General features: G+C 33.7%; 1 protein-coding gene across 1 annotated transcript in view; it reads right to left on the bottom strand.

Annotated features, from left to right (window-relative positions):
• Window positions 1–15,582, bottom strand: part of LOC138175973 (semaphorin-3E-like) — a 347,995-nt gene that overhangs the window by 28,411 nt on the left and 304,002 nt on the right. Inside the window, exons 10-13 of the mRNA XM_069106587.1 lie at window positions 14,969–15,114; window positions 8,312–8,403; window positions 6,784–6,825; window positions 5,887–6,053 (exon numbers count right to left, since the gene is read on the bottom strand). Coding sequence (XP_068962688.1) covers window positions 5,887–6,053; window positions 6,784–6,825; window positions 8,312–8,403; window positions 14,969–15,114 — 447 coding nt within the window. The remainder of the gene's footprint in view (window positions 1–5,886; window positions 6,054–6,783; window positions 6,826–8,311; window positions 8,404–14,968; window positions 15,115–15,582) is intronic.

Here is a 15,582-nt window from a genome sequence, read left to right as displayed (position 1 = left end):
AACTTAAAGAAAAAGACAAATTCTACCCCTTTCATATTATTTCATGTCCATAGATATTATAAAAGTGTTCTAGAACTAAGATATAATCAAACAAATAAAAAGCATTATGAGGCAGTTCTAACTCAGTATTTTTCCCTCCACTAATTGTTGTTTAAGTAGTATTAAGACATAGTCCTCCTGAAAAAAGTAGTGAAAGAAATGACAAAGTCAAAGAAATTAACATTACAGGGGATGGTGGTGTGTAAAATTTGTTATGACAAGAGACAAGGGCCTCTTGTAATGTGTAACTTTGAAGCTTCATTGTGCTGTGGAAACGATTCGGTTTTCAAAGGCTTTGGTATTCAAACATAGATTCTGGCAAGTTCTACCAAGTGAAAAAGGCTTTGAGTAGAGGCCTTCTGATGGACTCAATGTCTGATAAAATTTGGAGAGACTCATCACCAGGAGACATGTAGGGTGATGACTATTTCAGCCATAGCAAATGGGAGAGATCAGGAATTAAGTTATAGAGGATTTGCAAAATTGAAAATATGTATTGTGGGAGAGAGGGTCCATTGCAATCAAATTACAGATCCCTGAAAAAAAAGTATGAAGCAAGAATTGGAGAAGGGGGAACAAATTATGGTCAAGGAATTGACAACTCTAAAAATGTATAATGAGGACAAAAATGAATAATAAACACACATTTTGTTTTAATATTATTGGGGAGATTAAAATAAAGATATCTCTCATAGAGTTGTGATGCATTATGTGATTTCATAAATAATAATTCATTACAACTATTTTAAATAATACTTTGAATTGGGGATTAGTTAAATTTTAAACATATTCACATTTAGAAACATTATCAAAAAGGGTTAAGGATAAATAAAATATAAAAACCAGAAAAGAGAAATTTTGCTATATTTTGAAAGAATGTAGTGATTTTTGTTATATATTAATTTTCCCCTGTTGGGTCATTTTCACTCTGAGAACAGAGAACTATTTATTTTAATAACAAGTTTTCAATTTCTGCTTCTAGCCAGGTCTTTAGTAAAAATGATCTGTTATAAAAGCAAACAATTTTCCCTTCATGTATTGGAACTTATCCACAAAGACCCCTCTAGGGGTAGGTGATGGCTCACAAAAACTGAAGCCATTTGACACATCTCCATTAGTACTTTATGGAACTAAAATAGGTAAAGTTAATGAGTAAGACTTTCACCCACATCCCTTCACTTCCCACATTCCCTCATATTCTTCATCCTACCCACTTAACTTTCTCTAAGCAAATCTTCACTGGCCTCTTTGTTCCTTTTTTCTCAGTCCTTTTCTGTACTTTCTTGTATGATGGACCATATGCCAAAAACTATTTCCTTGAACTAATCAGTTATTCAAACTAACTATTCCATCAAAGCAAATAATTATTATCCACAATTTTAATAAGCATACTACATTAATATACTACAATATACACTCCTCTGTGTGTGTGTGTGTGTGTGTGTATAATAAAAGTATACACTACATACCACTATCCTACAATCAAGCTGTGATGATATATTTAGATCACTTGGGGGAAGGGAGGTAGTGTTGCAGAGTGAACAAAGCACTGTCTGGCCCTACAACTAGAGGGCCTATGTTCACTTTCCTACTTCTAATTACTACCTATCTGAGCATGGGCAAGTCATTTTACTATTTTTAGCATCAGATTCTTTGTCCATAAAATAAGGGAACAGATGATCTTTGAAGTTCCTTCTGGTTCTTGATCTATGATCTTAACATCCATCTGAATTTGCAGAGTTAGGGGGTCAAACATTATGTAATATTACACATTGTCAGATGTCTTAATACATTTGTTGGTTTTACTTATTTTCTCTTTCTCTTAAAAAAAACAACACCACTTTGTTATATGGCATGACTTTCAGGGAGGGAGTGAGAAGAGGGCTACAGAAGAAATGCAGGCAAAGGAAAAAAAAAGATATTAATAACTATTTAGTAAAAAGGAGAAACAAAAACAATGAACCTATGACCCACTGCTTCTCACTTTGTACCTTTGCTTTATCTTCTTTTTGGTCATTTTATCTACAAAATGAATCATTTTCTTTTTTTAAAAAAGTCACAAAACTACATAGTAATTAAATAAATACCTTGGTTTCTTGAGAAACCCCAGAGTTCAAATATATTCCTGTTGAAGTAACTTAGGAATTCTTCTTCTTTTACAAAATGGCAATGACATATGCAGAATTGTAGTCCTTGGAGTTCGAGTGGGGGTAGGGAAGGGATTTCTCTCTGTCTTTCACGTGTACTGAATTAAGTCACACGTTTCATTAATTACATAGGTCATGCATTTGCCTAGGAGTTAAAATATTCACTTTCAAATGAAACAGATTAGAAGCAGCTGGCACAGAGGACATGGGGCAAATGCAAGGATTTATTTTAGAATTTATTTTTTTTTCTCTTAAATCTCTGAATCCTTTATGTGTAGCAGCTTGCCATTTCCCCATTTCATGTTTATCTAAACACTTTTTGTGCCTTCCAGGCATGGATTTCTAAGACAAGCAGCAGTTGATCTAAGGCAGGGTGGAAAAAGTGGATACATCTGTTTCAGTTGGAATTTCTGTATAGGCCACTTAGTGCTATTGATTTCCAGGTAAACGGTAAATTTTGAAAACTTTCGCAAACACAGCACATTTGATTAAATTGTTTTGTAGCACCTTTCCACATGAAGCTATTCTGTGAAGGTTTAAATAATAAATGTCAGACTTCTTTACTCATTCAGCATATTGCTCACTCAGCAATGAGAAAGGTTACATGACCTGGAATCAGAAAGGTCTCATCTGCTATCTGAACCTCCAGCACTTACTAGATGTGTGACAGTGGCTTGCTCTTGGTTACAAATCTATTAAGTACTGGAAATTCCAATATGATGCTAAGTTCCTTGACACCAATTTTCTAAAAATACACTTATATGTGTCTGCTTATATACAGAATGCTCATAATTTCTTATATGGCCTGTTTTATTTATTCATTGACAAAATGCCTGTTTCAGGTGATGAGTAATGTAGGAAGTGGTTGGCTTAGGAAGAAATACATACATTCATATGTATTCTATGAACACATAACTATAGCTATCTATTATTTTAATATTGTTTTATTATTTTCATAGATAAAGCATAGAATTAAATCGGCAGGCAGACTGCTGCTATCGCCAGGTACGTAGCACTATCTTTAAGAGAAATCATCCATAAATTGGTTTCATGTGTTCTCAGTAGGGATTTATCTTGATATTTTCCCCCAAATATAAAATGTCCTACTGGAATCTTTAAGGATTGCCCCCCCCCCTTAAAAAAATCATTTACTTTCCTGCTTGTGCATAACATTCACTTTGTGTCTTATCTAAAAGGCTTTTCAATTTTACTCGTTCCCTTGCCTTCCCAATGTCATCTCATAAATTAAAGAATTAATTTCTTCTGGATGCAATTAGGACTGACTTAGTTTGAGAATCTCCAGCTTCTACTGCTACAAGAAGATGGGAGTAAATAGCAAATGGAAAGGTTAGGGGTGGGAATGGAATGGAAATGAATACTATCTTTTTTAACACAGTGATATGGTACTGAGAGTTCATGAACTTATACATAATGAATCTATATACATACATATATAATTATCTAGCTCTATCTATAGACATATGTAGTTATTTATCTATATAAAATTAATGATCATTATTGCTTTCCATATCCTTTTTAAAATAGGAAAAACATATTCTTCCAATAAGGCAAACCTTGTAAACCCATTTTGTGATTTTAATATGTGAATGCAACTCAGAAGACTACGGTCATTCATTTCTTATGGTAGGACCATATATTAAGTAGCTGATCTTTTCACATTTTTATTACTTAAGAGAAGAAGTTCTGATTTCATCAACCTGGAGTTCTCCCATTGTGTATGTATATCCCAATTTTTTCATGACTTAGTAAAGTCCTAGAAAGTTGCAGGAGACACTGAGAAGATGTGTTACTCCCAGGATCAAGCAATTTTTAGTAAGGAAATCTGAAAGAAAACCTAGTGTTCTTGACTTCAAGAAGCTAGTAGTACGTCAACTATATAGTGTCGTTGTTGCTGTTGTTCAATTGGAACCAACTCTACATGACTCTGTGGACGTTATCCATGGGGTTTTCTTGGCAAAGAGACTAAAAGGGTTTCCCATTTCCTTCTCCAGAGTATCAACATTTTAACGAGGAAGAGAAATAAATAGGGATTGTGTGACTTGCCCAGGGTCACACAGCTAGTATGTATTTGAGACCAAATTTGAATTCAGAGTTTCCTGACTCCAGGCCAGTGCTCTCTTCATTTCTAGTTGCCTCCCCATAATACCATACTGCCTCTCTTTTTTCACTTACAAAGTCTTTTGTATTACATATTCCCTGGGGACACACATGTCCTTTTTCGTTTTTGTTGTTGTTGTTGTTTTTTGATTTTTTGGAGGGGGTAGGGCAGGGCAGTTGGGGTTAAGTGACTTGCCCAAGGTCACATGGCTAGTGTGTCAAATGTCTGAGGCCAGATTTGAACTCAAGTCCTCCTGACTTCAGGGCCTGTGATCTATTCACTGCACCACCTAGTCACCCCCACACGTGTCCTTTTTACTCAAATCTTGATTATCTTTTTTCTATGAAAATTTTAAAATAATTTAATGATTTTCTATAGAAATAGGAAAATAAGAATACGATTAATAAAGTGGGTGAAATAGTTCATGAAAGACCACAGAGTATAGTGAATAAAAGGGGTTGTTTTAGAGTTGGTAAGCTCTAGTTACAAGTGCTTCATCTAACATATGAAACATCAGAGGCCAAGAAGGTCTATAAGATTCTAAATTAGAGATTGGCATCAATGGATACAGTTTCTATATCAAGAGTTTACCACATCAAGAAATTACAGATCTAGAAATTATAAATACATATATACATATATATAATATAGAGAGATAAAGATTCAATGAAAGATCTAGACTATATATGTATAGCCTATTTAATTTTTCTATATAGACACATAACATATGTATATACATATATGTCTATATCTTTAATCTTTTTATAGACACACATACATACACATCATATACACATGCATACATGGGTATAGATTTTTTCATGTCTTTTGTGTTTACTATGTTAAAAAACCAACAGAATGGGGCGGCTAGGTGGCACAGTGAATAGAGCACCGGCCCTGGAGTCAGGAGGACCTGAATTCAAATCCGGCCTCAGATGCTTAACACAAAAACTAGCTGTGTGACCTTGGGCAAATCACAACCCCAACTGCCCTACCCTTCCCCCGCCAGAAAGCAAAATAAAATAAAAGACCAACAGAAGACCATTAAGGTTATAAGATTTAGTCCATCCTCTCAATTTTAACATATAACAAAATGAGACCTAGGGAAGAGATGTAACTTATCCCAAATCACATAAGCAATAAGTGACAGAAATGGAATTAAAATCCAGACTCTCTAACTCCAAATCTAGTGCTCCAGTGACCACACACACACACACACACACACACACATACACACATATACACATACATATATACATATATGTCTATATGTGTGCATATATATGTATGTATGTGTATATATAGATATATTTTAGCATATCTTAGGGGTTCAACAGTTCAATGACAATATTTCAAAGTGCATAAGTTAACATATTGAAAGGCGAACTAAAGAAAATCAATGCTTTTTTGGTCTATGTAGTTCTAGAGCTCATTGATCTTCCCTTAAATTGATTGATTTTAATTCCATTTCACTTCAGAAGACAAGCCTTTACTAACCATTTCTCTAGAGAAGAAAAGTTCTACATATCAAATGATTATAGTATATCTCAAAATATGTAATTGAGAAGCCACCATTTTTACCTTTTTGCATGTGTTCCTGTTGGGTAATAACGGGAACAGGATATACCGTCCCATGCACAGTATGGGTCTCTTGCAAGGCAGCAATCAGCACAAGCCGTACCATACATATCACACTGATGGAATCGGATTTGGGCCACTGCAGATTCAGATCCAATGTACAACTGTTGCTGTAGAAATCAAGGGTAAGGACTTCCAATGACAAAAATGAACAATTTTCCACTAACCTACAACATACAGACCCACGTCTAAATATTCCTGACTAGGCATAGATTTCCACTGGACTAGTTTCCAACCACTAATCATACTGCACTCCCTCTCCTCTCCTAAGCCTTTTAATTGGAAATGGATATTGACCTCCTAATTCTAAACAGAAAAGGAAGAGACATTGTGCTTATATCAGCAAAACATGAAGGATGGCAACATTTCATTTCACAAAGTTATAAAATGGTTCCATAGACTTAAAAATAGTGGAATAAAAACTATTAAGAATCAGAGAAGTAGATGAAAATGCAATAAATGATCCTTTTATCAGCCTATGTCTAGACAGGATTCTGTTATGATCTAAGAAAATTACAAATGTTATTTAAGGATCTCAAGGGAACAAAGCAATGCAAAGATTGTAGACAGCAAGCTGACTTCCATTGTCCTTTCTTCTTTATCTTGCACTGACCTGTAATTTCATTAATCTAGAGAACTCCCAGTGAAGAGATTCCTCTGCTGGGCATAACAGACAAAGAAATCTATTAAAAGTTAAATTGTATGTCTTTTTTAATAAAATGAACCTGTAAGTTGTTCCATTGGAAAGGGATTATATTATGACACACATGTACATTTGATATCAATCCATTATGTCATAGATCATTTCATGGTAATTAAACCACAGTGAAAAAGACTTACTCTTTTTGAAGAAATTTCCATGGAAATAATAGGAACTGGAACCTGAAAGGGAAAAGATGATCAGTTTTAAAATATATAAGTACCTTTTAAATAAGTTTAAAGGAAAGAACAGTGATTAACTTTTTTCCCCTCGATGCACTATATAAATGTAAGCTTTGTTAAACAAAGCAGTAGATAATTTAACCAGCGTGACTGGTTAGAAATCTAGAGCTGGATGGGATCTTGGAGGTAATCTACTCCAATCCTCTCAATTCACACTTAAACTGAGGCAAAGGTAGGTTAAATGAATTGCTCAAGATTTATACAGGTAGCACTGTGGACAAAATTTGAACCTGACTCCAGAGGGAGTACTGTTTCCATGGTACCACACTATCTTCTATTTGGCTTTAGCCTTCACTCATTCAGGCAATGATTTTCAACCTACTGTACCACATTCATATTTTCATAGATGAATGAATAATATAGGAAATATTTCCAAATGGTTAACCATAAATCTGCCAGTCTATATTTGCCTACCCTCCACAAATAATATTGTCTGTCTACAGAAAGAAGTTAGAAAAGGTGTTGCCTCACTAGAATTCAAATTTTCGTCTGCAAATATTTTAAAGGAAAAGGCATTTTGAGACAAGGTTTAAAAAATAATAAATACAGATATTAAGGCCTAGCTATTTATATATACCAGCTCATTTCCTTATAAAATGTCTTTTCTACGGTAAAGAAAATAGACATTTTTAGAATGGAATTAGAAAGGAAACAGAATTTTATAATAAATAGAAAGGAAAAAGAAAATATATTGTTCTATATCAATGAAATTAGAGGATGGCCTATAAGTCTGAGAGTTTGAAGCTTTAATAGCTTTTTTTTAAACCTAGCTTCAAATAAACTTTAATAGCCTAAAACTGCATTAAGACTTTTGAGCCATCTTCTATTTTCATGCATTTCTACTATCAAGTGTCTCTACTCAGGTAACATTTTCTTTAATGGTGAGCAAAAATACTTCAAAAGCACTGAGCATCCTGAGAGGTAGCAGTCAGAGAGAATCCTGTGGTAGCATTCTGTAGGAGAAAAGGAAGTGAAGAGATGAGAGGTAGAGGTAGAATGAACAGATGATAAAGATATTCTAAGGGAAACTAATATATGTTACATTTAGTATTTGTCAAGTTTTTTTGTTTTAGTTAAAATATTTATTTCCAAAATGCTTGCCCAAATTGATACTATTTTGTACAAATTATAACAAGAAAATACTGGAACTAATTTCCTGATGGCTTAGGAAATGGGTATTTTTTGTTATTATAGAATATGTTAAAATATATTGTTATTGGGAAAACACTGCCCTCCTTATTTGAACAGAAAATTAAAAGAAAAAAATATCATATCTGGATTTTTAATACTTTTTCAACTTCAAGTTCTTTTGGAACTCAAAATACATAATCTAGAAAAAAATTGATTTTATGACTAGATTTCTAGTAATATAATAGTCTGTTTAATTATTTGTGGATTAAAAATAATTGCTGCCACCCATACATACTTTGAATACTTGTAGTTCTTCTAGAATTACTTCTTCCATTGATTCTGTTTCCTGGTTGTAAATTGTGATTACTTTTAGCACAATGCCACTATCTAGAAAAGAAAAGGAAAGCAAGAAGAATTTAGAAGTTACATGACAATTTTTTCAGATAAATAAAAGAAAAAAACGATTATTATTAGAGAAAAAATCATAAGTGCAAAAAAATCCCTTTTACAACCCCCTTTTGTAGCACATTTTTTCCCCTGACTCAGTCTAGTACTGGCTAAAGAAAAGAAGACACACACACACATACAAAGGTCAATTATGCTATTATATTCACACACACATATATGTATGTCTGTGTGTATATATATGAATGATATTTACTAGTAGATACAGTCAAATAAATTAATTTCTCATGAATTATTGATTTGTTAACTGACAGAACTTTATTATCTGGCTGTGTCCAAATCTGTTATCGATACATAATAATGAAAGGCAGATTCCAAAGTAGCCTAATTTTTACTCAGACTTTCTGTTTGCAGATCATTCACATATCTTTCTAGGTCACAAATATGAGACACACATATATAGATATAGATATATACACATTATCTCTTGAATATAATATGATATTGACATGGGCTAGAGTTTTGGATACAGGCTAATAAATAAAAAGTTTTCATGATAATAATGATAACAATAATATATTTCCTTGAAAATCTATCTTATTCCACTTTTTCCATATAGGACCATCATTGGAAATATACTACAGGGGCAGGGGAAGGGAGAATGAGCAGAACCAGCTAAATAATTTGTACAATAGCAAAACTGTAAAAAAAAAATTTAAAAATAAAGGAGCATCTAAGACAGATGTGAGAACTCTGATCAACATGATGATCAACCATGACACAACAGACCACATGAAGAATGCTATGCAACTCCTGACACTGAAGTACTTATCAACGGACTAGATACGTAGAGCATAACCCACATTTTTCGACATGGCCAATGTGGGAATTTTTTTCATTTGTTTTGGTTAATGGATTTTTTTTTTCTTTTTGTCTTTTTCATTGGTGGGGAGCATGGGGAAGGGTGAGAAAATTAAAAAACCCTTAATTTTTAAAAGGTAACATATTACAGCCTATTTGTTTCCACCATATGAGAGTAGAGCAGTGATAAAAGGAGGTAGGCAGCTCTATGTCATCACAGATATAGTGAAATAATAATAATAACTGATAACAAAAATCTTGTTATTTTTAGATGATAGTAATGTTGGTGACAGTAATAAACTTTTTTAGGCTTTGCAAAGTACATTGTTTATAATATCCCTATGAGGTAGTTGTTCAAGTATTATTATCTACATTTTATAGATAAATAAACTAAGATTTGAGTAAGTTAATTGCAGAATCACAGAAAGTGATCAGTGGCTTTCTCCTTTAATCCAAAAGCAAAATTAATTTCTACTATAGAATATCCCCAAAGTGAGATCCAGCCTCTGCTTGAAGATTTCCAACTAGGGGAATTCTTCTACCTCCTAGGGTAGGCCTTTGAGATAGTTTTAATTGTTATGAAGTTTTTCCTGACATCAAGGCTAATTGGCCTCACAATCTAACCTCTCTCCTATATAATAACCTTTCAAAAACTTGAAGACAGATTCCATGCCTTCACCTCCTTCAATCATTTCGTAGATTGCATGGATTCAAGATCTTTTATAATCTTATTTTCCTTTCTCTGGATGCTTTCTAGTTTACCAATATAGTTCTTAAATAGTAATTTCCATAGGGCAGCCTAAAGAGGGACTATAGACTCCTTATTGCTGGCCATCACATCTCTCTTAATACAATCCAAGACTGAATTAACTTTGCACTACTTATTCATACTGAAATTACAGGCCATTGGTAGGGCAGTAGATAAAGTGGTAGGCCTAGAGTCAAAAGGAACTGTGCTCAAATCCAGCTATGATTTGAATGAATGCTACCCAGACACTTACTAGCTATGTGACACTTGGTAAGTCACTTAAAATGCTATTTACCTCAGCTTCCTCATCTGTAAAATGGGGATATTTACAGATTTGTTAGTATCAGATGAAATAATATCTATAAAGTGTTTAGCACAGTGTCTAGGACAAAGTAAAGTGCTATATAAATGTTAGTTATTATGATGCTGATTATCCTGTACAAATGAAATTGATTTGTGGAATGCAAATATGTGACTATATATATGTATGTGTGTGTGTGTGAGTGTATGTATATATATATATATGTATATATATATCACTACTGAATTTAATCAAATTAAGATTCAGCAGGTCAAGATATTTTGGAATTGGGTCAGCTAGGTAGAGCACCAGTGCCAGAGTTAGGAGGACCTAAGTTCAAATTCAGCCTCAGATACTTAACACTTACTAACCATGTGACCTTGGGCAAGTCACCTAACCCCAATTGCCCTTCCCTCCCCCCTCCAAAAATAAAGATATTTTGAAATTCTATCCTCGGTTTTATGTCTTCTGCAAATTTTAAAAGGATGCTTTCTGTATTTTTATCTGTTATGATCAAAAAATGTTAATAAGAGGGGCCAAGAACAGATTGCTAGTATATACCATGAGAGAACTGCTATTTGAAGCAACTGCTACTACTCTTTGAGGCTGGTCATTTAACTAGGTCTTAATCTATCTAACTGCATTTTCACCTAGTTCACATCTCTCCATCTTTTCCACAAGATTAGTTTGAGAGGCCTTATGAAATGCTTTCCTAAAATCTAGGCAAACTATCTAAACATTTCCCTGATCTTCAAGTTTAGTAATTCTATCAAAAAAAAAAAAAGTCTGGCATGATCAATCCTTGATGAAGTCATGTGTACTCTTTAAAATCACCTCTTCTTTTGCTAGTTAATCACTAACCATCTCTTTAACAATTCATTCTAGAATATTCCTAGTAATTGAAGCTAAGTTCACTTGCCTAGAATTAGTCATCTCTATTCTCCCTCCCTCCTCCTCACTTCCTCACTCCCTCACTCCCTCTCTCCCTTCTCTCTCCACATTTGCCTTTCCTTAATCCTGAGGTGCCTCTCTGATTTTCCATGACCTTTCAAATAGCACTGATCATGCCTTAGCAATTGCATCTACTAGCCCAATTCGTAAAGATGGTAAATCATCTAGGTCAGCTAATTTAAATTAGTGAAGGGTATCTCAGTGATCTCATTACTGTCTTCTTACTTATTTTGGTTTTGAACTCCCCGTTAGACATTTTCGTTCTATCCTTTTTTCCTAGCTGAAGAAACAGAAGCAAAATAGAAATTGAGAAGTTCTGTTTTTTCTTATTTGTTGTATCTCATTTATCTCCAGAAATGAATATGATTCACTTTCCTCCGTCTAGTTTAAACACATACACACACACACACACACACACAATCCCCCCCTTAGCTTCCCTCTGTAACCTCAGTTCATCTGAGCATTAGCATTTTGACACTATTTCTGTTCAATTACACCACTCTTTCACCCACTGTTACTTGCTCATGCTTAGATTATCTGTGCACATCTTTTAAAATAAATGGAGTTGGTGAGTTGATCATCAGTTGGAATCAGTCCCTTCAAACCACTTAGTACTGAAGAAGTATCAGAGTTGATGTCAGAAGCCCTATCCCTTAAAATCCAGGACTCTTCCCATTAAACTCAGATACTCAAATGGTCTATTGAATTGGTGAAGATCTGGGATGTTACCAATGGGTGTACTCCTTCCAAAGATATGAGTAACACCAGATTTTTGCTGAATCATACCAAGATTCTTGTCTGTGACTTCCCCTAAGAGTTCACCACAAGGAGCTCACTCAAAAAGTTTCCTTGGTTATTTTTACATCTCAAGGACATCAATGGAGGACACAAACTGTTCATAGATGATCCTTTCTTCATACCACATGACTATCCCATCTCCGTTTTGCATGTGTATTTCTTGGTTGATACTTTGCTCTGTTCTCTTTCATAATTACTTTAAAAAATGTATTGTAGTCTTTTCATATCTACCATGTCCCTCTTCATTGCTCTTTGGTTAATTTCTAGTCATACTTCTTTGGACACCATTGTGTTCCATGACTCACAGTCACCACACAAAATCTAAAATACTTTACTTTTCCAGTTTTTCCTATATGCTTCTACTTTGGTGCCATCTGAAGGTTTTTCAATTAAAATTCTTCAAAACTGCTATAGAGGTTAGGGGAAAGAGTCCATGTAAAGAGTTTTTAAAAGGTAATTTCCTTTCATAAATACAAAGAGGAAATGGAAAAAATACAGGCTGAAGACATGCTCTCAAAGGAAAGTATGCTACTCAAAAGGAGTGTTACTAAAAGTTAAATATCCCTCTCTGAAATTTAGCTTCTTACAATAAATTCTCCCTTATAAATACACTTTCAAAATACCTATTCCCAATTTTATCTTTGTTCTTTGAACGCTGTTCTTAATATTCCTCTGAAATTCATGTTGAATTTTGATGTACTCATATTATAACTTTCTTTTATTTCTGATTTAGATAAGAAGTATACTTTACAGAAATGCTGGCAAAGCTGCTTTGTGTAAAATGTTTACATTTGAAATATTTTACCATTAAGAAAAAGAACCCGGAGATTATAGAACAAAAATTTATTACTAACATTTTATATATGCCAAAGCCAAATAAATAAAATTTCAAAATATAAGCTTCAATTCAAATAATATTCTAAACAAAAAGAACCAATAAGAAAGTCAATCACATTTCAATGCAGATTATTTGATGAATTTTCCAGATACTGGGTCCAAACTTTAATGGTTAAATGCAAAAAATAAACAGGAACTGGAATTCAGTCCTAATACAACCCTAGTTAATAAATTGTTCCTTATGAAAAGGTAGTAGGCATTTCTTTTATAAGTTTTGTTATAAAAGTTGAAACCTATTTTGTTTTGACCCTTCTTCCTGGCAGAGTGATAACTTGAAGAAACTCCACGTTAAGAACTTTAGGAGGATGAATGAATCTCTTTAAGTAATGAAGTAAAATAAAATATTTAATTAAATTTAATATTAACTGATTAATTAATAACCATAATTATTAATTATATAAATTATAATATAAATAATAAAATTAATATTAAGTGGTTAACAATTTTAATATTAAGGGATTAACATAATTTCTCTACAAATGATATTGGGCTAGGTTTTGAGGGCACAAGGAATGGAATCCCTTTTTGTAATATATTTATATTCTAATAGGAAGAAAATATTGATAAATTTCTTTTTAGACCATTCTGCTGCTAGTGCACCCACATTCTTTTCTTTCTTAACATACTGTCTTTTCCATACTTTTTCACTGTTAATCACTTTGTCAAATATTTCACTTGTTAGTATAACAGTTAATATTGTTACCTTATTAGTATCCTAAAAGGATGCTCTTGGCCAACTACATTTTTGAGTGATATATATATATATATACATACATACACATATGATATATTTCTTTTGGTATTCCATACACAACACTAAACATATCAACATTTACTGCATACAATGAATAAATGAACCGGATAACAATAGACCTGTTGCCAGATGCCAATTTTTGGAAATCAGATGGGGTGTTTTCCCATTTTCTTCCTTAAAATAAACATTATTGGAATGTCATGGCCTTTGTTTGAAATGCAAACTGTACTTTGATTACATACCAATGTCTTCATTCCTTCAAGCTGTGTTTGAGTGATTAAAGACATAGCAGGGAAGATACTAACTTATAATGATCATCTGCTATGGTAACTATTTTACTATAGAGCCGGAGAGATAAATAACATGTGTAACATTCACTGAAATGTAAAAGTGTGTGTATCCAATATCATATTCACTGGACACTTGATGAATTCCTCAATCCATGCCATTCTCAATTTGAACATGTCTTTATTTATTTAAAAAAAAATCATAGTGTGATACGTTAAAAAAAAAAAAAAGCCTAGCCTATTATTATTAACTAGAGAAATTCTTAGCTTAGTTTATACTAGAGATAAAGGTATGAAGACCCTTCTTCATTGTTATTTATAAGAAAGGATACATGTGAATTCTGGAAGAAACAAAAGTGATTTTGTAGCATATCAAACAAATACATATATAACAGAGGAATTTATAATGCATGTCACTCTTGCTGGAGACAAGGGAAAAGACAAGATTTATAAATATGCCTTTAAGATTTTTATTTCAGTTCTTCAAACCAATAAATATAGCCAAGTGTCTTCAAGTCACACTGTGGGTGATAAGTGAGCAGGAGCAGGCCACTTGCAAGCCTGGACCAGGTAAATGTCTAGGAGCTATGCTAGAGCCAGCTCATACACAGTATGAGTATTTATACCTCATAAATCAGCAATGCTATAAATTAGGGTTTGATTTATTTTCTACTGATTGTCTGGATTTAGGAAGGTGATGGAAAAATGTTAATAATTCAGATTAAATTTAAAAGTGTGTCATGGAAACAACTTTTTTTTTCCGTCTGGAGAGCTGGTTGTTATATGTTTCCTTGAGTGCTTTCAGTGCACAGCCTCACCTCAGGCTTCTTATTTTCTGAGATCATTCAATTTAATTCAGTAAACATCCATTAAGAAACTACTCCAGGCCAAGTACTTGATTAAGGGGGATGAACACAAATAAAAGCTATTTGTTATCTCCCATTTTTGACCTGGTTCTGCAATCCTGCACTCCTTCTTTGAAATTGTGAACACTGATTTGGAAAAATCCTGTGCAGCACATGACAAGATTGGTTCTAGAGGCTCACCGTCCTCTGGCAAGGGTCTTGGTGGTCTTAGCTTCAAGCCAATCTCTTTCCTTTAGTGGGATTTGTTAAAGCTTCTGAAAACTCACTAAGCAGCCAAAAGCCTCCACCATCTTGTGGGATCTGGCAGAAGAAGCCATATTCCTGATTTTGATACCACATTCCAATTTCTGGATGAAATGTTATTTGGCACTGACACTGTTCATCTAAATCTGATAGGTGCCCCCTTCCTCTCTGCCCTATTAGAGTGAACTTCATCCTTCCTTCATTTTCCATTCATTGAGGCAGGTACCATGGTGCAGGGGATAGACTGTTAGGCTTAGAGTCAGGAAGACCTGACTTCAAATCAGATCTCAGACACTCACCATCTGTGTGACTCTGCATAAGTCATTTATCCTGTATCAGCCCCAGTTTCCTCAACTACAAAATGAGGATGATAACAGCATCTTTCTCCCAGGAGTGTTGAGAAAATGACAAAATAAAAGCCTAAACTAGTTAACAAAGGGTTAACTTGGACAAGG

The sequence above is a fragment of the Petaurus breviceps genome, unplaced genomic scaffold, assembly GCF_028583685.1.
Source record: "Petaurus breviceps papuanus isolate PSGF00001 unplaced genomic scaffold, PetGlider_PUasm1.0 80, whole genome shotgun sequence".
NCBI lineage: Eukaryota > Metazoa > Chordata > Mammalia > Diprotodontia > Petauridae > Petaurus > Petaurus breviceps.
The sequence above is the reverse complement of the archived record's forward strand: the minus strand, read 5'-3'. Positions and strand labels throughout refer to the sequence as shown.